At 38.7% G+C, this 26,680-nt stretch overlaps 1 protein-coding gene across 5 annotated transcripts in view; it reads right to left on the bottom strand.

Annotated features, from left to right (window-relative positions):
* Positions 1-289: 289 nt before the first annotated feature.
* LOC136242106 (atlastin-3-like) overlaps positions 290-26,680 on the bottom strand; it is a 40,141-nt gene continuing 13,750 nt past the window's right edge. For 4 of the 5 annotated variants that reach the window (XM_066033497.1, XM_066033501.1, XM_066033498.1 and 1 more), the window contains 8 exons: positions 24,505-24,564; positions 24,348-24,440; positions 22,901-23,039; positions 11,307-11,434; positions 10,966-11,022; positions 10,569-10,640; positions 10,149-10,511; positions 290-486 (listed from right to left, as the gene is read on the bottom strand). In XM_066033497.1, coding sequence (XP_065889569.1) covers positions 421-486; positions 10,149-10,511; positions 10,569-10,640; positions 10,966-11,022; positions 11,307-11,434; positions 22,901-23,039; positions 24,348-24,440; positions 24,505-24,564 — 978 coding nt within the window. In that variant the 3' untranslated portion in view covers positions 290-420. The remainder of the gene's footprint in view (positions 487-10,148; positions 10,512-10,568; positions 10,641-10,965; positions 11,023-11,306; positions 11,435-22,900; positions 23,040-24,347; positions 24,441-24,504; positions 24,565-26,680) is intronic. The other variant, XM_066033500.1, reaches the window with a different exon arrangement.

The following is a 26,680-nucleotide window of genomic DNA, read 5'->3' as shown; positions in this document are numbered from 1 at the left end:
GTGCCACAAAATTTTACTATTGACCTAACTATAAATAAATATTTCAGTGCAACTGTATAGTGTTGTAATATACGTAAGTTTTATTATTAGGATTCTCACATTTGATTCTAATGCTTTAGTACACTTCTGACGTAGTTACTGACAGCAGTATTTGGAGTCCAACACGTGATGGGTTGGATAAAATCAATGACTATTTTAGTGTAGTGTGGTCCATTGTGTTTGCATGTATATATTTTGTTTCAATGTGGAGCTGGAAACATACCTTGCTTTTCAAGGTTGCACTAAAGTGTTAGATTCACACATAATGTTTATAACACTCACAAATGCTATAACAGCAGGACTTTAACATTTCAGTAAAAAAATTAAAAGAAACCAGCAGGACTTTAACATTTCAGTACAAAGTATACTTGTATTAATCAGTCAGTGATCCTCTTGAGTGTTGTCTCTGCTCCACCATCCACCAATGATAGGCAGAGAAGGAATTATCTAGTGTAACAATAGTAAACTGGTGACTTACATGTAAGCAATTGCTAACAACGTCTTTATGTAGTTTTTATTGTATAGTGAAATGAATGCTAAGTGGCACATTATAATTGCTGATAGTCTATATATAGTCCTAGTCAACGGAATGACTAAGGTAGGCCTTGGACCTTACCAAAGCTTTACCAGAGCTGTCTGTATACAAGATTGAGATACTATTGCCTCAAAGTATGGCTGGTCTCTTATAAATGCCTGGCTTCATTGCCAGGGTAGATAACATCATAACCACAATAAATGCAGTATTCAAAGTTTTAATAGACATTGACTGAAGCCTTTAGTGTGACAACGGAAGTCATTTTATACCCGAATAACCTGTTACTCTTATCTTTGGATAAGTGATAAGCACTTAAAAGAAATAAATGCCTGGGCCACAATTCAAGACAATACGGTACTCTAATAGTATAGTCAAATACTCTAATAGAACAGTTGTGGTTTTTAAAAGGTATTCAAAGCATGCAGCATGGCAACCTATGTAGTTATATATAATTGATCCATTGATGGTTTCTTTATGTGCCTTCTTAGAATTGTAAGGGCATATCCTCAGATTGCAGGTAGTTAGTTAGCTCCTGTGTCCTACCAAACCAGATAGTCTAGATGTTTCACTGGCCAACCTCTGAGTATTAACTACTTACATTATTAACCACATCATCCTGCTGATTGGTGGCAAAAAAGCTTTCCATATTAGTGGATGACAAGCATGTAGTAAGCTGGTCCTGCTCAGATTGTGGATGCCAAAGCTTGTGTTTCACTGAGTAAATATGGTAAATGTGCATGGTGATCAGTAAATACAGTATGTATTGCTTTTCTTTAAGCCAGTATATGTACATAATTTTTTTTTGCTGAGATGTATATGAACATGTGCAATCTACGTAGAAGTAATCCTGACTGAAGTTACTAATGCAAGTTGCAAAATGGTCATTACACTCAAGCCTAATATCCAAATACATGACTTCATAAAAGCATCAAGCATAACGCTGATATAACACTAGCACAATAGGCAAACTTGCACTGAGGCCAGAATCTTGCAGAATCTCCTCTGCAAAAAATGAAGTTACAATAAAATTACCTATGTGAACCACTGAACATACCAATTTCTTAAAGAACAACTGTTGTGTTGGCTACTAAAGTTTCAATTATGATATCGAGTGATCAAATAATAAAGCACCATTTGAGACAATACTATCACAGAATGTCAGCTACAATTATTCTAAAAAAATATGCAAATTATGACACATGCAGTAGTAGCTTTTGGTACACTGTTGTAACTTGAAATGGAACAGCATAAAAACCAGCAAAATAGGTGGGCTTTGCTAGCAATTGAACAAAAAGCATTATAGGTATAATAGCATAATAAGACTCAAGTTTATTGGTGATAAACACTATCTAATCCAAAACAGCCAAGCTGTAAAAAAAGTGTGCGGCCCACAGAAAGGCTATGGTGAAAAAAGATGTGAAATCCAAGGTGGCGGCCAAGAAATGGCTATGATGGTAGGTTAATGGTAAAAGTTTTAATAACGACAATTCAGGTGAATTTTTGTGCCGCTTCACAAAATTTACCTAAATTGTCATTATTAAAATTTTTACCATTAACCTACCATCACAGCCATTTCTTGGCCGCCACCTTGGATTTCACATCTTTTTTCACCATAGCCTTTCTGAGGGCCGCACACTTTTTTTACAGCTCGGCTGTTTTGGATTAGATTTCATTTCTTGTTGTATTTGTATACCCCAAAGCTGGCCTATGGCCAGCTTTGGGACTTTTTTAACCTATGTTTTTTTTCTTTACTACAGGAAGAAGAAAAGATGAAGTAGATGTACTTTAAATATTTTATCAGTAAATGTACAAATTATATATATATAATACATATGTGACCGGATTTGCGAAAAGGGGTCTTCCACACACATCCAATTTGCCAACTTTGACAATTGATAACTTCAGATTGGAAAGAGCTATTGCCTTGCAATTTGGGCAGTGGTGAGCACCACTATAGCTAAATACACGGTGAAATTTTCAGGTTAATATGTTACTTGAACACTGAGTTATGGTCTCCAACGTTTACGGAATTGGATGTGTGTGGAAGACCCCTTTTCGCAAATCCTGTCACATATATTGATTACAGAAATCTCCATTGTGGTTTCTTTTTAACTGAACACTCTACAAGGTGACTTCTTCTAATTGCTCTCTCTACAGGGTGAATTGTTTGTAGCTGAACGATCTACAAGGTATCTTCTTCTAGCTGATCTCTCTATAGGGTGATTTGTTTGTAGCTGAATTCTGTACAGGTGATTTGTTTGCAGCTGAGCTCTTGACAGAATGGTTTCTTTGTAGCTGAACTCTCTAAAAGGTAACTTCTTCTAACTGATCTTTCTACAGGGCAATTTGTTTCTGGCAGAATTTTCTACAGGGTGATTTCTTTGCAGCTGAACTCTCTACATGGTGGTTTCTTTGTAGCTGAACTCTCTACAAGGTAATTTCTTCTAGCTGATCTCTCTACAGGGAGATTTGTTTGTAGCTGAACTATCTACAAGGGAACTTCTTATAGCTGATCTCTCTACAGGGTGATTTGTTCGTAGTTGAATTCTGTACAGGTGATTTGTTTGCAGCTGAGCTCTTTACAAAATGGTTTCTTTGTAGCTGAACTTTCTCCAAGGTAACTTCTTCTAACTGATCTTTCTACAGGGTGATTTGTTTGTAGCTGAACTATCTACAAGGTAATTTCTTCTAGCCGATCTCTCTACAGGGTGATTTGTTTGTAGCTGAATTCTGTACAGGTGATTTGTTTGCAGCTGAGCTCTTTACAGAATGGTTTCTTTGTAGCTGAACTCTCTACAGGGTGATTTGTTTGTAGCTGAAAAATTTGTTGTAGCTGAAATCCCTACAAGGTAACTTCTTCTAGCTGGTCTTTCTACAGGGCGATTTGTTTATAGCTGAGTTCTCTACAGGGTGTTTCTTTGCAGCTGAACTCGCTACATGGTGGTTTCTTTATAGCTGAACTCTCTACAAGGTGACTTCTTCTAGCTGATCTCTCTACAGGGTGATTTGTTTGTAGCTGAACTCTCTACAGGTGATTTGTTTGTAGCTGAACTCTCTACAAGGCGATACTTCTAGGTGATCTCTCTCTACAGGATTCCTTGTTTCTAACTGAACTCTCAACAGGGTGATCTGTTCATAGCTGAACTTTCTACTGGGTGATTTGTTTGCAGCTGAACTCTCTAAATGGTGGTTTCTTTGTAGCTGAACTCTCTACAAGGTAATTTCTTCTAGCTGAACTCTCTACAGGGTGACTTGTTTCTAGCTGGTCTCTCTACAGGGTGATCTGTTCATAGCTGAACTTTCTACAGGGTGATTTGTTTGCAGCTGAACTCTCTACATGGTAGTTTCTTTGTAGCTGAACTCTCTACAATGTGACTTCTTCTAGCTGAACTCTCTACAAGGTGACTTGTTTCTAGCTGATCTCTCTACAGGGTGACTTGTTTCTAGCTGAACTCTCTACAGGTGATTTGTTTGTAGCTGAACTCTCTACATGGTGGTTTCGTTGTAGCTGAACTCTCTACAAGGTAACTTCTTCTAACTGATCTTTTTACACTGCATATTTGTTTGTAGCTGAGTTCTCTACAGGGTGATTTGTTTGCAGCTGAATTCTCTACATGGGAGTTTCATTGTAGCTGAACTCTCTACAATGTGACTTCTTCTAGCTGAACTCTCTACAGGGTGACTTGTTTCTAGCTGAACTCTCTACAGGTGATTTGTTTGCAGCTGAACTCTCTACATGGTGGTTTCTTTGTAGCTGAACTCTCTACAAGGTAACTTCTTCTAGCCAATCTTTCTACAGGGTGATTGAGTTTTTTGCAGCTGAACTCTTTACATGGTGGTTGCTTTGTAGCTGAACTCTCTAAAAGGTGACTTCTTCTAGCTGAACTCTCTACAGGATGATTTGTTTGCAGCTGAACTCTCTACATGATGATTTCTTTGTAGCTGAACTCTCTACAGGGTGATTTATTTGTAGCTGAAATCCCTACAAGGTAACTTCTTCTAGCTCATCTTTCTACAGGGCGATTTGTTTGTAGCTGAGTTCTCTACAGGGTGTTTCTTTGCAGCTGAACTCTCTACATGGTGGTTTCTTTATAGCTGAACTCTCTACAAGGTGACTTCTTCTAGCTGATCTCTCTACAGGGTGATTTGTTTGTAGCTGAACTCTCTACAGGTGATTTGTTTGTAGCTGAACTCTCTACAAGGCGATACTTCTAGGTGATCTCTCTACAGGATTCCTTGATTCTAACTGAACTCTCAACAGGGTGATCTGTTCATAGCTGAACTTTCTACTGGGTGATTTGTTTGCGGCTGAACTCTCTAAATGGTGGTTTCTTTGTAGCTGAACTCTCTACAAGGTAATTTCTTCTAGCTGAGCTCTCTACAGGGTGACTTGTTTCTAGCTGATCTCTCTACAGGGCGATCTGTTCATAGCTGAACTTTCTACAGGGTGATTTGTTTGCAGCTGAACTCTCTACATGGTAGTTTCTTTGTAGCTGAACTCTCTACAATGTGACTTCTTCTAGCTGAACTCTCTACAAGGTGACTTGTTTCTAGCTGATCTCTCTACAGGGTGACTTGTTTCTAGCTGAACTCTCTACAGGTGATTTGTTTGTAGCTGAATTCTCTACATGGTGGTTTCGTTGTAGCTGAACTCTCTACAAGGTAACTTCTTCTAACTGATCTTTTTACACTGCATATTTGTTTGTAGCTGAGTTCTCTACATGGGAGTTTCATTGTAGCTGAACTCTCTACAATGTGACTTCTTCTAGCTGAACTCTCTACAGGGTGACTTGTTTCTAGCTGAACTCTCTACAGGTGATTTGTTTGCAGCTGAACTCTCTACATGGTGGTTTCTTTGTAGCTGAACTCTCTACAAGGTAACTTCTTCTAGCCAATCTTTCTACAGGGTGATTGAGTTTTTTGCAGCTGAACTCTTTACATGGTGGTTGCTTTGTAGCTGAACTCTCTAAAAGGTGAATTCTTCTAGCTGAACTCTCTACAGGATGATTTGTTTGCAGCTGAACTCTCTACATGATGATTTCTTTGTAGCTGAACTCTCTACAGGGTGATTTATTTGTAGCTGAAATCCCTACAAGATAACTTCTTCTAGCTGATCTTTCTACAGGGCGATTTGTTTGTAGCTGAGTTCTCTACAGGGTGATTTTTTTGCAGCTGAACTCTCTACGTGGTAGTTTCTTTGTAGCTGAACTCTCTACAATGTGACTTCTTCTAGCTGAACTCTCTACAGGGTGACTTGTTTTTAGCTGATCTCTCTACAGGGTGACTTGTTTCTAGCTGAACTCTCTACAGGTGATTTGTTTGCAACTGAACTTTCTACATAGTGGTTTCTTTGTAGCTGAACTCTCTACAAGGTAACTTCTTCTAGCTGATCTTTCTACAGGGTGATTTGTTTGTAGCTGAATTCTCTACAGGGTGATTTATTTGTAGCTGAACTCTCTACATGGTGGTTTCTTTGTAGCTGAACTTTCTACAAGGTAACTTCTTCTAGCTGATCTTTCTACAGGGTGATTGATTTTTTTGTAGCTGAACTCTTTACATGGTGGTTGCTTTGTAGTTGAACTCTCTAAAAGGTGACTTCTTCTAGCTGAACTCTCTACAGGATGATTTATTTGCAGCTGAACTCTCTACATAATGATTTCTTTGTAGCTGAACTCTCTACAGGGTGATTTGTTTGCAGCTGAACTCTCTACATGGTGGTTTCTTTGTAGCTGAACTCTCTACAAGGTAACTTCTTCTAGCTAATCTTTCTACAGGGTGATTGAGTTCTTTGCAGCTGAACTCTTTACATGGTGGTTGCTTTGTAGCTGAACTCTCTAAAAGGTGACTTCTTCTAGCTGAACTCTCTACAGGATGATTTGTTTGTAGCTGAATTCTCTACAGGGTGATTTATTTGCAGCTGAACTCTCTACATGGTGGTTTCTTTGTAGCTGAACTCTCTACAAGGTAACTTTTTCTAGCTGATCTTTCTACAGGGCGATTTGTTTGTAGCTGAGTTCTCTACAGGGTGATTTGTTTGCAGCTGAACTCTCTACGTGGTAGTTTCTTTGTAGCTGAACTCTCTACAATGTGACTTCTTCTAGCTGAACTCTCTACAGGGTGACTTGTTTTTAGCTGATCTCTCTACAGGGTGAATTGTTTGTAGCTGAACTCTCTACAGGTGATTTGTTCGCAGCTGAACTCTCTACATGGTGGTTTCTTTGTAGCTGAACTCTCTACAAGGTAACTTCTTCTAGCTGATCTTTCTACAGGGTGATTTGTTTGTAGCTGAATTCTCTACAGGGTGATTTATTTGCAGCTTAACTCTCTACAAGGTGACTTCTTCTAGCTGAACTCTCTACAGAGTGATTGATTTTTTTTGCAGCTGAACTCTCTACATGGTGGTTTCTTTGTAACTGAACTCTCTACAGGGTGATTTGTTTGTAGCTGAACTCTCTACAGGGTGATCTGTTCGTAGCTGAACTCCCTATAAGGTAACTTCTTCTAGCTAATCTTTCTACAGGGCGATTTGTTTGTAGCTGAGTTCTCTACAGGATGATTTGTTTGCAGCTGAACTCTCTACATGGTAGTTTCTTTGTAGCTTAACTCTCTACAATGTGACTTCTTCTAGCTGAACTCTCTACAAGGTGACTTGTTTCTAGCTGATCTCTCTACAGGGTGACTTGTTTCTAGTTGAACTCTCTACAGGTGATTTGTTTGCAGCTGAACTCTCTACATGGTTTATTTCTTTGTAACTGAACTCCCTGCAAGGTGACTTCTTCTAGCTGATCTCTCTACAGGGAGATTTGTTTGTAGCTTAACTCTCTACAGGTGATTTGTTTGCAGCTGAACTCTCTACATGATGGTTTCTTTGTAGCTGAACTCTCTACAAGGTGATTTCTTCTATAGCTGATCTTTCTACAGGGTGATTTGTTTGTAGTTGAACTCTCTACATGATAGTTTCTTTGTAGCTGAACTCTCTACAAGGTGATTTCTTCTATAGCTGATCTTTCTACAGGGTGATTTGTTTGTACCTGAACTATCTACATGATGGTTTCTTTGTAGCTGAACTCTCTACAAGGTAACTTCTTCTAGCTGATCTCTCTACAGGACAATTTGTTTGTACCTGAACTCTTACATGATTGTTTCTTTGAAGCTGAACTCTCTACAAGGTGATTTCTTCTAGCTGAACTCTCTACAGGTGATTTGTTTGCAGCTGAACTCTCTACATGGTTTATTTCTTTGTAACTGAACTCCCTGCAAGGTGACTTCTTCTAGCTGATCTCTCTACAGGGAGATTTGTTTGTAGCTTAACTCTCTACAGGTGATTTGTTTGCAGCTGAACTCTCTACATGATGGTTTCTTTGTAGCTGAACTCTCTACAAGGTGATTTCTTCTATAGCTGATCTTTCTACAGGGTGATTTGTTTGTAGTTGAACTCTCTACATGATAGTTTCTTTGCAGCTGAACTCTCTACAAGGTGATTTCTTCTATAGCTGATCTTTCTACAGGGTGATTTGTTTGTACCTGAACTATCTACATGATGGTTTCTTTGTAGCTGAACTCTCTACAAGGTAACTTCTTCTAGCTGATCTCTCTACAGGACAATTTGTTTGTACCTGAACTCTTACATGATTGTTTCTTTGAAGCTGAACTCTCTACAAGGTGATTTCTTCTAGCTGATCTTTCTACAGGGTGATTTGTTTGTAGCAAAACTCTCTACAAGGAAACTTCTTCTAGCTGATCTCTCTACAGGGAGATTTGTTTGTAGCTGAACTCTGTACACGTGATTTGTTTGCGGCTGAATTCTCTACATGATGGTTTCTTTGTAGCTGAACTCTCTACAAGGTAACTTCTTCTAGCTGATCTCTTTACAGGGTGAATTGTTTGTAGCTGAACGATCTACAAGGTAACTTCTTCTAACTGATCTTTCTACAGGGTGATTTGTCTGTAGCTGAACTCTCTACAAGGAAACCTCTTTTAACTGAGCTCTGTACAGGGTGAATTGTTTGTAGCTGAACTATCTACAAGGTAACTTCTTCTAGCTGATCTCTCTACAGGATGATTTGTTTGTAGCTGAACTATCTACAAGGTAACTTCTTCTAGCTGATCTCTCTACAGGGTGATTTGTTTGTAGCTGAATTCTGTATAGGTGATTTGTTTGCAGCTGAGCTCTTTACAGAATAGTTTCTTTGTAGCTGAACTCTCTACAAGGTAACTTCTTCTAGCTGATGTATCTACAGGGTCACTAGTTTGTAGCTGAATTCTCTACATGGTGGTTTCTTTGTAACTGAACTATCTACAAGGTGACATCTTCTAGCTGATCTTTCAACAGGGTGATTTGTTTGTAACTGAACTCTCTACAAGAAAACTTCTTCTAACTGATGTCTGAACAGGGTGAATTGTTTGTAGCTGATCTCTATACAGGTTACTTATTTCTAACTGATCTCTTGAATTCTGTTCAGGGTGACTGCTCTATTAGGATGACTGCTCTATTAGAGTATCTCGATCTCGCACTTGCTACACCAAGTTGGATTTCGTGTTATAACTCCGTGGCTTTAAGTCTGATTCTTCTACACCATTGAAAAGCCTTTCTAAGATGATAACTCCATCTGTACAGCGATTTTCAAAGCATTACCCCAAGCGGTTTATCTGGTAGGCGTGGCAAGCAGTCGTTTTTTATTAGCTAATCTCGATTGCGTAATTGTTACACACTGTTGATTTTTTCGCTGTATCTTCCTGGTTTTTAGCTCGATTTCTTTCAAACCACAAAAGGTTTGAGGTTCAATAGTTAACCTATTCACCCACCGATTTTCAGCTTCTTCCCATACGCGGTTTACCTTGTAGGCGTGACAACATATTGGTGTTATTTTTCGTGCATAATCGCTCATAACTCTTTGCCTGTTTATGGTATTCCAGCCAAAGTTTGTACCGAGATGCGCCTTTATACCCCCCTTCTGTGTGCCAAATTTCAAGGCAATGGGATAACGCGTTCGCGTTTTATAGCAGTTTTTGTAAGTGTGCGAAAAGAGGAAGAAAAATAAGAAGAAAAAAAAACGAAGAAACTAAGCCAATTTTTGAAGTTGTATATCTCAGGAATGCCTGAAGCGATTTCGCTCAAATTTGGAATGTGGAGTACTGAAGTTGGAGGGAATGTACACAGCAAAATTTGTCTTGTTTCATCAAGGCAGCACAGAGCTACGGAGGTGCGAAAATTGCGTTTTCTTTCTTCCTGTCAATATACTCACGGGGTTGCGCGCCGGCTTCTTGGGCCACACAACACACTACCGTGTGTCTTGATATATACCACTCAGTTGTATTCCTTGAATATTTCCTTATCATAGTCATAAGGCACATTGAAGCAAAGTGTGTGTAATCTTGATGTAAACAATACAGACAATTTTTCTCAATATACCAAATCATAATGTTTGTATACCTTATTACATGCACAGGTGCAAAATTTACAAAAAAAAAAGATTGCCTATATATATATTTCCTCACTAGGCAGTACCACCATTAATAACATTTGATACAAAAACTACATTGGACTAGCCACTGTATATCATCAAGAACTAACCTGGCTGGTAATCCTCCCTTCATTGAAGCGTCTATCTACCCAAGTGGCAAGTGCACCGACCCCTGCACCAGCAAGGACACCAGGTAATACTGGGGTCCCTGCAATCCCAAATCCAACATATCCGACACCACATAATAATGAACTGGTCAACCACCCTGACACATCCCTGTCATTGTTAATTCTTGTAAACACCTTAAATGCTTCGTCAGTTTCCTGTGACAACTTGTCCTTATAGTCTTGTTGGTAAAAATCTGATCCAAGTTTTTTGGCTTTGATAAATTGTGAAATTGCATTTTTTTTGTAGAGTTCATGATGTCTGTTGAAGGTTCTCTGATCAATGTATTTTCTTGTTTCATTTAAAAGCTATAGCAAGTGGACTTTTCAAATTAAACAATATTATGTATACAAGCCAGCCCTTACTGATTTCATATTGTCCATGTAGTAATACTTGGCTTTCCGTAATTCATCCATGTGACTCGTTTCAGCAAAGGCCTACACACAACACCATAGATTTTTTCACAGATTATTTCACAATGACTGTTTATCTAGAAGGGGAATTCAAAACAAACTATGAAAACTGGGCCCTATATAGTATTGGGGATTTAAAGAAGTGCGGGGACGATGTGTTAAGCATGGAATCAATAGGGAAAATTTTATACTCTTGATGGCTGAATTGCTTCCACTAGAAATGGAGTTGGTAGCAAACACAAGATTCACTAAAACTTTATTTTCAAATCACAGATACTTGCTTATATGTGTTGTCTCCAGGTAAAATCACTATACCAAGCCTCTTGTACATCTATAACTGATAACTCACTTGGAACATTGCTTTTGGTTTTGATAGCTCACTGTCTTGAAGTGCCTCACTGTATGCCTGCAGGAAGTGATAATTGTCAGTAGATTAGTCGGAAAACACACGAGCTATACAGTTTTTTATTTGAGCCAAGAAAGAATGTAGCTATATTATAGTAGAGTGCACTTAAGGCACGCCACTATCTAGATTTGTTATCTATTAATTTGGATATGTGTACATCACATTCCTTGTCACTACAAAAGAAAGGACTTTATATGTTGTATAGTGAATCCATTAAATTAAAAATAATGCCTCAGGTAATGCTACACAGTGAATAAACACATTATACTTGTACACTTTAATACCTTGAATCGTTCCAATAACATTTCCCCAGTTAAATAATTTTCTTGCTGCTTTTTAGCAACCAGTTTGGTGGGATGTAACAGTGAAAAAGCTAGTTTTGTTAGGTTGTCCAGAAAATTCACTTCGATATCTAAAAGAACATCATTATATACATAATAATCAAACAGTACAGTAGTACTGTGTAAGTAGGGATTCCCCCAAAAATGACATGCACCACCTAAAATGCTGCCTTTAAAAGTCATTCTAGAAACATCTTAATCAACAAAAATCACCTTTATGAATAATATTAGTCCATCTAACATCAAATACAGCATTAAAAACTTACAGGCAGCCAGATATAAAATTTTTTAAAAATCATCAAAACTTGAATTTTCATCTGCCTGCTTACCTGCCTGGCTGCCTAACCACAGTTGCAAGGCTGGAGGTCAAATGAAGCAGTGCATGGCCACCATTTTATGCCACAATAACAAACTCACCAGTGAGATGTACCTTTTGGGGTTCTGACAACTGCCTTTCCTTTTATCTTCAATCAGGCTGGTCATCTTCTTCTTGGTGCAATGAAACCATATTGAGGCATTAATTTTCCCTGTCAACTGTTGCAATCTTATTTAAGCGTATGCTCGGTATGTACCTGTAAGTTCAATGCCACACCTAATATTGCAATCTTGGTAGATTAATGATTGAGCACTGAGACCACACCTCTTAACAATGACACACCCCATTATTATTAGCCTAGCTGTATTCATAATACTAGCACAATGAAAATATGAAATAGTGACACACACCCTGGTAGGTGAAAGGCGGACTCATGATACTCTAATACAACAGTCACCCTTGTAGAACAGTCACATGTGTATAACTGTATGCTATAGCAAATTCTATAGCAAAAAAAACAAAAACAAACAAACTAATACCGTATTTACTCGATTTGTGCCGCACCCTTGAATAGTACCACATTGTGGTACTATTTGAAGATCATTATCTTTGTTTCTGAAAATAATTTTAATTGTACCACACCCTCAAATAGTACTGCACTATACTTCTATAATTACTCTTTTCCAGTGCTCTAATGCCTTTAGTATTAATCTCCATCTCGATTTAAGGAAGGGATTGTCCTGCAAGACTTAAACAGCTGTCACATAATCGAAATTCCGGATATTAGTTAGTAAATTGACCACGTAGCACGAGTCGTGACATGGTTGTGCTACAAGGACTTGAGTGAAGGAAGGGTCTTGTATACAAGAAGTAAGTAGCAACGTGTTGTGATTGTTTTATAAAAGAATAGCTATAGTAGTGGCAGGTTTAAAATATTGGTAGCGCACCCTCGAATAATACTGCAGTGCGGTACTATTCGAAGGGTTTTATCCTTATTTTAGGCAAAAAATAATAGTACCCCTGGGGCACAAATCGAGAAAATACGGTATATTAATTTAAAAGTGAAGTAGGGATTCAAGCAGTAAAACAAGAGATGAATGATGGTATTATAGCATAGCTTGGTGGGAAAATCCCTACTTTAGCATTGAACAAAATGATTGTTACAACATGCCAATGTAGGGATTTTCCCACTGAGCTATGCTGTAATACTATCATTCATCTCTTGTTTCACTACTTTTTGTCGCTTAGATCTCAACTTCATTTTAATTTTTAATAGACAAAAATCGAAGCATTTAGCCTATTCAACAACAAAGTACAGTGGAACCTGTCTATAATGGTCACCTTGGGACCAGATGTATCTGGTCTTTATATACAGGTGGCTGTTATAGAGAAAACCTGCATAAGGTGGTCTGCAGCATTTTAGTAGCTATGACCGTTATAAATGAGTAATTATTATTAAGAGGCTCGCGCCAACTGCAATGGAGTATAATTTCACTATCCTTTATACAGAAAGGGCAAGGTGCGCTTGTTATGAATGTTGGTTATAGCTATTGAATACGTTTAAGTAATGAAGCCTGATAGTTTGTATAGCATTCATTGAAAGGCAGGAAGTGTGATAATTGCGTATTAATTGAAACAGTGCCGTGGTGTCAGACTATTAGCTTAACAAGCCACCATAAAAGGAAGTGACCGCTATACAAAGGATGAAGTTATGTATACAGTGATTCATAGGCGAATTCTTGGTTGGCCGTTATAATGCAGACCATAATACATACATTTGTATGGGAAAATATTTGGGACCTCGTGACCATGGCCATTATGCAGAGGTGACTGCTTAATCCAGGTGACCGTAACACAGGTTCCACTGTAACAATATTTTAGAGTATATAAATCTATGCTTTTCAAACCTTCCATGGTCACTGCTATAGTGCTCACATCAACCTTGTAACAAACTATATAATTACCTAGCATTGATATTTTACTATACCTAATTAATGATTTGTGCTATAGACAGAGGTATGTTACAAACCAGTTGTACATGTGGCAACTTTAGGCCTTCTCAGAAATTGCCAAAAAATGGCAATTTCTGGCAACATAAATGTTGCCAAGTTTGGAAATTTTTGAACTGCTCATAATTTCTGAGCAGCAAACAGTTGCCACTACCGTAAACGCCTACCATGTCAAAGTTGAACCCCCTTTGGACAAATCCTGGTTACGGGCCTGTGTAACTAATACAGTGAATTCAATTGAAGTTGCTATAATACTGCTAAATTTGGTTAACAACATAAGATCATCAATTAACAACATGCTAGCAAGTGCTAGTACTCAACTTACTGGTAGGTGAAAGGTTAACTCATGATACTCTAATACAACAGTCACCCTTGTAGAACAGTCACATGTGTATAACTGTATGCTATAGCAAATTCCATAGTAAAAAAACAACAAAAAAAAAAACAAACAAACAAACTAGCATATTAATTTAAAAGTGAAGTAGGGATTCAAGCAATAAAAAGTTGTGAAACAAGAGATGAATGATAGTATTATAGCATAGCTCAGTAGAAAAATCCCTACTTTGGCATTGAACAAAATGTTTGTTAAAACATGCCAATGTTTTAACAAACATTTTCCCACTGATTTATGTTGTAACACCATCATTCATCTCTTGTTTCACTACTTTTTGTCGCTTAGATTCCAACTTCATTTTAAATTAATAATTTTTAATAGACAAAAATCGAAACATTTAGCTTATTCAACAACAAAGCAACATATTTTAGAGTATATAAATCTATGCTTTTCAAACCTTCCATGGTCACTGCTATAGTGCTCACATCAGCCTATAATTACCTAGCATTGATAATTTTAAGATACTATTATACCTAATTAATGATTCAGTGTGCTATAGACAGAGGTATGTTACAAACCAGTTGTACATGTGGCAACTTTAGGCCTTCTCAGAAATTGCCAAAAAAGGCAATTTCTCGCAACATAAATGTTGCCAAGTTTGGCAATTTTTGAACTGCTCACAATTTCTGAGCAGCAAAAAGTTGCCACTTCTGGCAATAAGTGTATCACTTCTTTTACAAAGAATGATGAACTAATCGATTGTGGGATTTAGTTTGCCAAAAATGGCAATTAAGTGCCAAAGTTGGCAATTTTTTGGAACAATAAAAATTTGCCATTTCTGGTAACTAAAAGGCAACTTTTAAGCTGCTCACAATTTCCATTTTGGGAAATTTCTGTGAGTGTTATATTTTAATAACTTTGTTGAAAGTACATCATGCAGTACAGTAGGACTGTATAATTATGGATCATAAAAATTCACAAAAAGTGTTGACCAGAAACCAGCTTCACAATCCCTTCATGGCACCTTGGCAGTACTGGTTAGGTAGAACAAAACCCAAAAGTGTCTTTCAGAGTGACTAAAAGCATTTCAAATAAGATGACACTTTAAGAAGATGCTTATTATACCTAAATGGTCTATTCACCCATTAGGTTGCAATTATTATAGAAGAGGCTCTTCGGACAATCAGTTTCAATATAGTGATGGCAGAAAAATGAGTGAATATTTATGTGGGTAAAAAGGTGTCTTTAAGCTTTAAGTCTGTGTTGCAGGTGGCAATTAATAAAGATAATGATAGAATAAACAAGGGCGGATTTAGGGGGTGCACGGAAGACTGAAGCACCCCCTCCAAAATTTTACTACTATGTGCTAGCTAGAAAGATAGTAGAAGCTACAGTACAGGTGCAGTTGCATCTGTAATGATTATCACATTGATCTTTATATCCATTTGTTGCCCCCTTTTGATATCTCGTGATTGAGCTGTACACGTGTGTTCTAATAAATTATTGCAAGTTGCTTATATTACATTGGTGCCGAAACCCGGAACAGGATGGCGACTGGTGTTGGTCTCGCTTTACTAGAACCACTTCATGACAAAGATGCAAGGTCCTGGTGCAAGTGCTATGAAGTTTGTGTGGCAGTGAACGGGTGGAATGACCAGAAGAAGTTGCTTCATTTGTCCACGCTTCTGAAGGGCCGAGCCTGGGTCATCTATGATTCATTGGGGGATGACAGGACAGATACGTACCAAAATTTGAAGGCAGCAATTCTGGCGTGATTATGCCTGGACACTGAGGAGGACAGGATGGTATCACATGAGAAATTAGCGAGCTAGGAGACGATTACAAGAGAATGAAAGCATTGACGAGCTGGCCCGCGATATTGAGAAGCTATTTGATCGAGCCTATTCCGGACTGCCTGCTGCAGTTAGGGACTCTGAACGTCAATTTTACTTTATGAACTCACTTCCTGAAAAGATAGCCCTTCAACTAAAGCTACAACCCAAGGTAAACTTTGCAGAAACAATGGCTAAAGCCAAAGAGCTTCGTTTAATTATGACAGGGTGGAGACATCAGAAACAGTAAGCCAACTCAAACCGATGGAAGACAGCCGAATCACAAAACTGGAGGAAACATTGCAGGCTATGTTTCAACAATTAGCAGCACTTACTACCAAGCAGTGTAATCCTTCTGTACACTAATGCTTCCACTGTGGAAAGCCTGGCCATTTGGCAAGAAATTGTAAATCCTATCCTTCCCAAGTTGAGTGCTTTAAGTGTGGACGAAGAGGTCATTTGGCCAGAGAGCGCTGGAGTCAGGGAAACGCCAATGAGGGTGCTCCAACCCGTCGAACAGGGAGCACCCCCCGTCCATAGTGATTGCTCACACAATAGAACGCATACCCACACTTACACAACCTCCTCATGTCACACAAGCTGCATACATTACTGAAAAAGTTGGAACACATATGACAGCGATATTGTTAGATTCAGGTACCTCCTGTTCAGTGCTGTCCAGTACACACATTCCTCTTGAACACATTCAACCAGAACACAAGATTAGACTGCTTAATGCAGATGGCCGGGCATTACTTCCTATTGGTGTGGCTCAGGCTGATGTTGTGTTTGGGGACTTTCAAACTACCCACACATTTGTTGTCATCGACAGCCTGTCAACATCTGTCATCCTAGGATCAATAAGCACGGTTTCATAATTGACTGTAAGAACTGCACCGTGAGTATATCGGACCCTCAGGGACTTCAACTGAATCTACAGCTAACAAAAACCAGATCAAAGCCCTGTAATACACTGACTATTGATGATGAACTACCACAAGCCATCCCGTCAACAATCACGCACCACAATACTCCAGACATTGACTTACCTGGTGATGTATACCCACTCTAGAAGCAAGTCGTTGATCTCTTGAAGCAAGTCATTGATGATTGATCACAAACTACTCTTTACCCAACAACTTGTGAAAACCACAGTTGCCGAACACTTCATTGACACAGGTAATGCTACCCCTGTAAAAATACCATCTCCTCGTCCTATTCCTTTCCACTACACAGAACGAGTCAATAAACAGCTTGAAGACATGGCAAAAGAAGGCCAAGCAATAGTCCTTGGTGTGCACCAGCAGTATATGTGCCCAAGAGTAATGGGGAAATAAGAATTTGTGTGGACTTTGTGCAGCTGAACCGGCTGACTAAGAAAGACTCATATCCTGTTCCACGTGCAGAAGGTACCCAGCAGAAGTTTGCTGGCAAAAGAGTCTTTTCAAAGCTTGACCTCAGAAGTGTGTACTGGCAATTTCCAATGAACAGAGACTCTATAGAAAAGACTGCCTTCAGCCCAGGACCTGGCTATGGGCTTTGGGAATTTACGGTGATGCTGTATGGACTCACTGGAGCAACCCAGACATGCCAATGTGGCTTGGATGATGTCCTCCGAGACTGTAAGTTCTGTGTTGATAATTATGTAGACGATTGTATTGTGTATTCTAGTGATATGGGGTCACACATACAGGACTTACAGCTGGTTTTGGGTAAACTGAAAGCTGCCAGCTTTACTCTATGTGAGTCAAAGTGCATGCTTGGTGGCAAGAGCTCAGTTACACACTATATTCATCAGCAGGGGTTTCACCCACACCAGAGAGAACTAAGCCAGAACCTGATTGGCCTGTTTCTACTTCAGCTAAGGAATTGTGGTCCTTTCTGGGTCTTGCCAACTTCTATAGACAATTTATTCCCTTTTTGCAGACATTTCAGCTCCTCTAACCCCACTAATCACGACTAAAGTTTCCTTTGTTTGGACTCCATAACATCAGCAGGCTTTTGCAAACCTTGAACATGCCCTTGTTTCCCCACCTGTCTTAGATTACCCCAAGCAGACTGACAGCTTTGTGCTTACCACAAATGCCTCAGACATAGGTTTAGGTGCAGTTCTGTCAACATCATGAGGTACTGTAGTAGAATATGCAAGCAGGGCCCTCACCTCAGCTGAAAAAAATTATACAACTATAGAGAAAGAGTGCTTGGCAATCATTTGGGCAACTTGTAGGTTCCGACACTATCTCTTGGGTGCCCCATTCACTCTCCAGACAGACTACAAAACCTTTCTGTGGTTAGAATCTGCAAAAAGAAAGTTGTGCTAGATCACAGAGACTCAAATGTTGGGCACTAGAACTGTGTGCTTTGAATTCACAGTTAAGCATCGTCCTGGAGTAGAGAATGTTGATGCTGACCCTTTGTCAAGACACCCTGTGTCTCTAGTGGCCCTAGAGCCCCCTTTAAGTTCTGATGAACTTGTTTCAGCCCAGCAGTCAGATTCAGTCCTCTCTGTAGTACTCACACACCTACAGTCATCCACTGCCCGTCCAACCTCCAACAACTGGCGATTGTTTCCCTTACATCGTTACTATCAATTGTGGTCTCAGTTGTGTATACAGAACTCAGTATTGTGCCATAGCACCAACAATGGCTGAAGAAAGGTATTTGATTGTTGTACCCCAGTCATTAAAGAGAACCTTCCAGGCCATTGCACACAATCATTCAAGCCATCAAGGCATCAGCCGTACATTGTCATCACTCTTGGAGATAGCTTGCTGGGTAGGTATGAGTAGTGATGTAGCACATTGTTGTAACTATTGTGCCACTTTCCAGGCTACCAAAGCCCTGCCAAGCCACCCTGCTCCATTGCAGCCAGTTATTGCCTCTAGACCTTGGGGATTGGTTGCAGTAGATATCCTTAAAGTACCCATGTCAGCTCATGGCAACCAATACATCTTAGTCGCCCAGGATTACTTTTCCAAGTGGCCATTTGCTCAAGCAATCCCAAACCAAAAGACTGAAGAATTGTTTGCATCCTTAAGGATCAAGTATTCACAGTTGTTGGGCCACCATGTAAATTACATTCCGACCAAGGCCTCAACTTTGAGAGCCATCTATTGTCTGACCTCTGCAAGGCAATCAATGTGACCAAGTTGCACACGACCCCTTACCACCCCATGGGGGATGGCCTGGTGGAAAGAATGAACCGCTCGCTTTTTAATCTCTTGTGTGCATTTGCTCAGAAGAGTAGTGACTGGGAGGACCACCTGCAGTTATTTATGTTTGTATACCGAACGTCTAAACATACATCTACAGGCATGTCTCCATATGAAATTATCTTTGGCCGCAATCCACCATCTATACATACATGTTCCAGAGCTGTACACCACTGCAATCTTAGATCCCCAAGAATACAGCACTAACTTGCATCAGAAACTGCTGGAAATCAGAGAGCTTGTCGATGCTAGCATTGTGCACTCCACAGAACGACAACAACATTACTACCATGGCAAGGCACCACCTAAGTTGAAGGACGGGCAAAAAGTGCTGCTAGACAATCCAACTAAAGGCAAATTGGATCCTCGTTGGACAGGACCATGAGTAGTGCTCCAATGTAATGACCCTACAACTGTGCGATTGAAGATGGGTCCCAGAGAGCAGACGGTTCACATTAATCGAGTATGCAGCTTGTTAGAAGAAGATGCAGATGTGTCTGCACAATGGAGCCCCCCCTCCTATTCAATAATGACAATGATGAGAACAATGTGGAGTCAACCAGTGCGTCAACTGGTTCTTCGTGTCTTCTAACTACTAGGAGTGGCTGTACTGTCTGCCCAGTTGACTGTTATGGGTACTAAACCATCTCTTAAACTGACTTGATGCACACACTGCACAACTTTTATTATTGATTTTTGTATATTGCTTTTGGGTGGGGGGGAGGTATGTAATGATTATCACATTGATCTTTATATCCATTTGTTGCCCCCTTTTGATATCTCGTGATTGAGCTGTACACATGTGTTCTAATAAATTATTGCAAGTCGCTTATATTACTCATCAAAAGCATACATGGGCAGGAATAGAAGACCTATCTCTTCTAAGACTTCTAAGAATCAACAAGAGGGATAAAACCACTTAAACAGTTGCCAAACATCGATAAACTTTAATAGATCAGTCAACTACTCTAATAGAACATTCATCATAAGGTTCTTTACTATACATACTCCTAGACCCTTTGAACTCAAACCATTCTGCAGCATATTCACTGTGCCCTTTATATGAAAGCTAGTTACCTCTATTAGTTAAAGTGGCTCACAATGCTTATTCAATAAGGTGCAGTCAATCAGAAATTGCCAAAAATGGTAATTTCTGAGCAGTCCAATAGTTTCCAAAATTGGACTTGTAACATACCTGATAGACAAGAAGATATATTAGGAATCTTGAATAATGCATAACATTGGGATCACAGTAAATACTTGAAAGTAAACATGGAATAGTATGTGCACTTGAACTTAATTCTTACCTACATATGCTAAAGCCACAGAGCTTTTATTTGAATGTACATATGTGACATGGATTTGACAAAACCCAGCTGCCTTCAACACACAAAGCAACATTAGCAGATTGGTGAGATTAAGTGATCAGTGCATTGTCAGTGTCAAAATTTATGGAAATAAAATTCACTCCAATTATTCCTGTTTATAAGTTATCACTGTGTGGGTGTATAAGTTTCTGATGCCTAACAGGTATCCAGTTTTGGGAAGGTGTGGGTAGTAATATTACACATGGCCATCACAGGGGTAGTTGACAGAGGGAGATGGCATGGGCTTTTTATAGGAGTGTAAAATGGAGCATGAAAGGCCAGGAGTCAAATTCAATGACACTCTCATTGCACTCAAATCACTCCAACTAGAAGAACAAGACTACTAGTCCTCTGTGGCTTCCCCAGCTCACCAAACACCATTGTAACGAAGTCATTGTTTGCCTTGTGGCTTTCATAGGGTCTGATTAAAACTGTTGGAGAATCCAGACTTGCCAGTTCTGAAGATAGATTGGGCCAGCAATCCATTTGTAATGAGATGTGAGTTTGATTTTGTGTGCGTGTGTGTGCGTGTGTATGTGTGTGTGTGCGTGTGTGTGTGGAAACTGGGTTATCTCAAATCCAGTCACAAGTACATTCATATGATTAACTTTTGTTCAAGGCTGGATGGTGAAAAATATGAAGCACACTCAGCGTGTGTTAATTGGAGCATCTGGGAGTGAGTGATTGTGTGCCAGTGCTACCAAGAGCTCATAACATTTCCCTTAGAACTCTTGGTACTACAGATGTTTACTAAAATTTCTTGGGTGTCAGGGCTGATCTTGCTTGTCTTGTTATCTTCATGCAATTTTGTATGCATGATTCATTAAAACTGGCAAACCACTTACACAACAGACATTTAGCAGAATTTTCAAAACCTACAATATAAATATTCTACTGAAGATAAAAGAAGTTTTATAGAACTTTGCGTGGGCGAGATCGAAGGAAAATGTACTTTAAATTTCATAAAGTACACTCTCAGCCGGCCAACAGTGCTTCATGACCACAAAGAGTGCTTTATTGCACCGCAAAGAGTGCTTTATTCGCAAAGAGTGCTTTATTTGCAAAGAGTGCTTTATTCGCAAAGAGTGCTTTATTCGCAAAGAGTGCTTTATTCGCAAAGAGTGCTTTATTCGCAAAGAGTGCTTTATTGAACGAATAAAGCACTCTTTGTTGTGCAATAAAGCACTCTTTGTGGGCAATAAAGCACAGTTGCCCACGTGCCTTAGTGCAGGCTAATAGCCTGCAGGGCTCATGCCAGTATGACTAATCACCCATGCCGGTGAAGGCTGATAGCCTCGCCGCGCTGAGTGATCAATCACCCCAGCCAATACGAGTTCTACCACTGGATTGCTTTTATAGACATATCTAAATGCTTCAATGATGGGTGGGAGAAGGTAACGTTGCTGTTACATTCGTTAATGCAAACGGACAAGTCCTGGAGATATCACGGAAATATTTCACTATGTGACTCACAATAGAATCGATTGTGGGTTGCGAGCAAAACCTGCCAAAATATGCGATGAACGTCTTCCATGCCAAAATATGGTGAACTATGCGTGAGTTACTTTGTTAAACTAGTTTGTGTGTGTTCAAGCTGCTAATCAGATATGGGTCAAGCCTTAAGCACTTGTACTTATAAGCACCTTAAGCACTTGTTTTGAAGTACTTTGAAGTGCTTAAAAGTATTTGTTACTGTGCAGCATTTGTGCTTGTGCTGGTACTTAATTACTTATATTTCAAAGTGCTTATAAGCACATTTAAAGCACAAAAGCTGCCAGTTCTTATCAAAAGTCTCTGATCCAATGAGCTTCTCATTTAACAGCCAAAAGGTGCTATCAAATGTGAATAATTGTTCTATAAGGTGTACCTGTAGAACAATTATTCAGTGTAGCAGGGAAAGTCTTCAGGCCTGAGAGGTGCAGATTGAAAGATGAAACTTTTACCGATTGATGTTTGTTCATTGTAACAATAGTACTTAAAACAATAGGTGCATGACTGCATGCACCTATTGTATTTGTTTGTTAATAAAGTAATTAAGTAATTATATCAAGCATTTAAATAGTGCTTCACTTTGTACTTGAAGCATGTACTCAATTGCAGCATTTGTGCTTGTGCTTGTACTTAAGCACTTATACAGGTGAAGTGCTTCAAGCCCTTGACCTAAGTGCTTGACCCATGTCTGCTGCTAATAATTCGTGCAACGTGTGTTAATTACGAGTCCTAGTGTATGGTGAAGCTACACGACTAGAAAGTTCCATAAATCATTTAAAGCATAGCCTTGCTCATGCTATATGAAAAACAAAGCACAAGGCACGCGGCAGAGATGCTAATAAAGCACGAGGCGAATATTTTTCATATAGCACTCGTGGCTATGTTTTAACATATAATAAAGGTAAACAAATAGTGTGAGCCTTACTATTTTATTACGAGATAAGATAATTAATATGAAGTAATACTGGCCACGTACGTGATAATTTTCCTTCAAAGTTTTTATCAGTAGCTACTTTAAGCCCAGGATGTGGCAAGAGAAAACATTTCACTTCCTCAAAACATCGTCGAATGTAGGTTCGCACAGTCCTCAGCTCCTGGTGCTGGGATTCACTTACCTACAAAAAGAATGCCAGCATAATACAGTGTATATATCACAAAGAATCTATACATTAATAGTGACTGGATGCTAGTTTATCTATTGAACACATTTGAAAAGGTCTTTCATTCTGATGCCTGTTATAGCTAGCCGTAGCCTGTCTAGCTAGCTATGATATGTGATAGGAAAAATCACTCCTAACATTGTGTCACGATTGAATTCCATTTAAGACATTTTTGCACCTACTAGAGGTCTATATTTTTCGGCTAAATAGATGTGTCCATTCAGTTTTGCTTTTACTGCAAAAACTATTATGATGTGTTAGTAATGGAAAACCATCCAATTTGCTGCATAAAATCCTGGACATATGAATACAGACATGCATACTTTAACACAATAGCATAATATTATGGGTATTTTATCTTTATAATATCACAGACAAGCAGTAAAGGATCTTGCAAGTATTGAGACCTGTAGCTTCAAGAAGCATTACCACTTTTGATTCACCCCATAACTTCAGATCAAAATAGGCAAAACAAAATCATTGTTTTAGTTTAAGACCTTTACTTTTATAACAATGTAAACAATGCCTCAGGGAAACAAAGACAAACTTGCTGATTTTTCAGTACAAAGGTCAAATCTGTGATGGTATCATACCAAAAAATAAATTTCATTAGGATTATAATTGATATGGAAAGTTTCATTCTTTTCTCACAAATACATACATATATAGCATAACTTTCACACTATGCTACTCTATCGACAATAGCAATGAACTATCAGTGTTGGGCAAGTTACTTCTTAAAAGTAACTAGTTACATATTACATGCAACTGAACTATTTAGTTACAGTTACATATTACCCATAAAATAAAGTAACTATAATAATATTACATATTATATTACTTTGTGTCCATGGCCTTCAGCTGTCACGTGTGAAACTACCACCTTATCACGTGACATGATTGCGTTGTTGGACAAAGTGCAAATCTTGGTTATAAGTAAGAAACTGGTAAATAAGCTTCATTCAGTAGGCTTCATTACTTCGTTGTGGCTAGGCGTTACTCAGTGGATTACTAATGATATTAGTAACTTCGTTACTTGTAGTAATAATATTACATAATATTAGATTTGTTACAGTAACTATATTACTTAGGTAACGCGTTACATTTGTAAGTAAAGTAGCTTGAGTTATATTACCTGTTTTTATAGCGTATTCCGTTATATTACTTAGTTACCACAAAAGTAATAATATTACATAACGCGTTACATAAGTAACGCATTACTCCCAACACTGTGAACTATATATCTCACAAATAAACACTGACTTGTAACACGTAGTTGAGGTAAATTTGTCCACCAGCAGATCCAAATGAGTAGTCATCAGGATGGTACCAGTCTCTCACCAAAAACAATAGTGACTAAACAAGCATGTATATTGTTAAATAAAGTGTCTGTTTAAGACAAACACACACACATACTAACCTGAAAAGGCTTGCAATCACTACATTCTTCCATCAGTGACTTTCCATAATCAATAAACACCTAAATCAAAGTAGAGGGATACCAGTTGAAACCATCACTGTGTTTTATGTAACCAGATTTTCAAATGGTAGTATAGTTTTGCACAAAAATTATATACCATAGTTAGGCTAGCAGACTATTACATCAAGTTGTGACCATGTGATCTCATGAGCAAATGGAAATCAACATACAATATCAAGTTCAAATTTTGTGTCAAAAGAATGTTAGTTGTGTTGTGGCTATTAAAACTAACAAACCACACAATTTTATTCCATGACAATTAAATATTCACATTACATATAAGCCAAGGAAACATAGTAGAATGCTGTGTAATGTTAAGCAACCATTAAATGGTTTTGTGGAACACACAACTGCGTTATAAAGTTTACGTTGAGCTATAATTTTGGAACAGCAAGTAGTCAGCTCTGTACAATTTTCACAACATTTAATAGGCTATCAGAGTGTGGTAAGGATGGCAAAACCGCTGCTACACTCACAGCAGTGATTGGTAAATGTTTACCATTAGAGATGAGTGCTTTTGCTTTCTTGGCTACACACCTTGTTATTGTTGGCGTTGATACTGGACTACAATGTATCTACATTTCGAGTGGTATAGTGGCATGTCTTACACTTCTGTTAATAGCCAGAGTAAAAGATGACATGTATGTAGACTGCATGAACATTATCAGTGGTGCAGTAAGTGAAGTCATAAAACTATAAAAGTTATTATTCTGCAAGCTAAGCTACACAACAAGCAAACCTTGAGCCTATAGTGTTTCTGTTGGTTGAATTGTCTATATACTATAGCTTATATATACAAGTACATGAAAAAATTTTGGAATTTTCAACTAGAGTAGGGATCATAGCACATCGATAAAAAGTACTGAAACAAGTTGGAGTAGTCCATGATATTAAATCACAGTAAAACAGTAAGAAGTGTTATGTCCCTACTGTGCTCAACAGAAATGCACAGTAGGGACATAACACTTCTTACTGTTTTACTGTGATTTAATATCATGGACTACTCCAACTTGTTTCAGTACTTTTTATCGATGTGCTATGATCCCTACTCTAGTTGAAAATTCCAAATTTTTTCATGTACTTGTTTGTTAACTTTTTATGTAAATAATTTTATTATGACTGGTGAACCCACGCATACTGCATCCGAAATACCCAGCCCCTTATTGTCTGAAAAGTGAACTATCCATTACGCTTCATTGCCAGCTATGTTCAACCCATTGCAGGGCCGGAGCCCAGAGATTTTGAGTGGTCCGGCCATCTGTGGACTGCAATGAAGGTCATAGTCATGCACACTACTCAGTTTTTATTGATCTAGTATGATCTGTAAATCAGAGATTATCTGCTTTGGTGTGCTACTTAACTGCATGTGCTATCCATTGCGCTTCACTGTTGGCTATGTTCAACCCATTACACAGCAGTACGAATCAAGAACTGTTTGAAAACCACCTCTTCTTTCAAAATAGCCACTACGTTAAATACGGACGATTTCTGTTACGAAGGGAAGCCATCATGTGCTATCGCCAAATCGACACTTTTCGCTGTCAGCAAAGATGAATGGGACACAAAGGAGTACACTGGTAAGTACATGAAGAATGCATTGCGCGTACTGTGGTATGCCAAAAGGCACCTGTCGGGCCGAAGCGACATCGAACAGTGAAAAAATCAAGCCCGTAGCATTAGCCGTTATCGAGTTACGCTTGTCTGAAGGCATCAATCAGTCAGTTACTCAGTCAGTCAGTAGAAAATTCCGTTGAATAAAAAATTTTTAAAATTCAGTAGCAACTTGTTGAAAGCATTTTGGGTCAATCAGAAAGCTTTATTGGGCTTAGTTTTACCTAACCAATACTGCTTCATCGTCGTCTGGTTGGTTTTTGGGTGATAATATTTTGTGGGCCACGCCTACTCCTTTGTGGTCCCTACTATACAGTATTATCATACTGTATGATAGTAGATATAATTATGTGAGTCTTTTACTGTGATTCTCACATATTCACTGTACATCAGTCTTAATAATATGACTTTTCCAAATGTCGTAATAGGGAGTTCAGACTACTTTTGCCTGTAAATGGTGGCCATGTAGCTATTACATTTTGCTGTTCTTGTTGATAGGCTTGTG

This window comes from Dysidea avara, chromosome 13 (assembly GCF_963678975.1).
Source record: "Dysidea avara chromosome 13, odDysAvar1.4, whole genome shotgun sequence".
NCBI lineage: Eukaryota > Metazoa > Porifera > Demospongiae > Dictyoceratida > Dysideidae > Dysidea > Dysidea avara.
The sequence above is the reverse complement of the archived record's forward strand: the minus strand, read 5'-3'. Positions and strand labels throughout refer to the sequence as shown.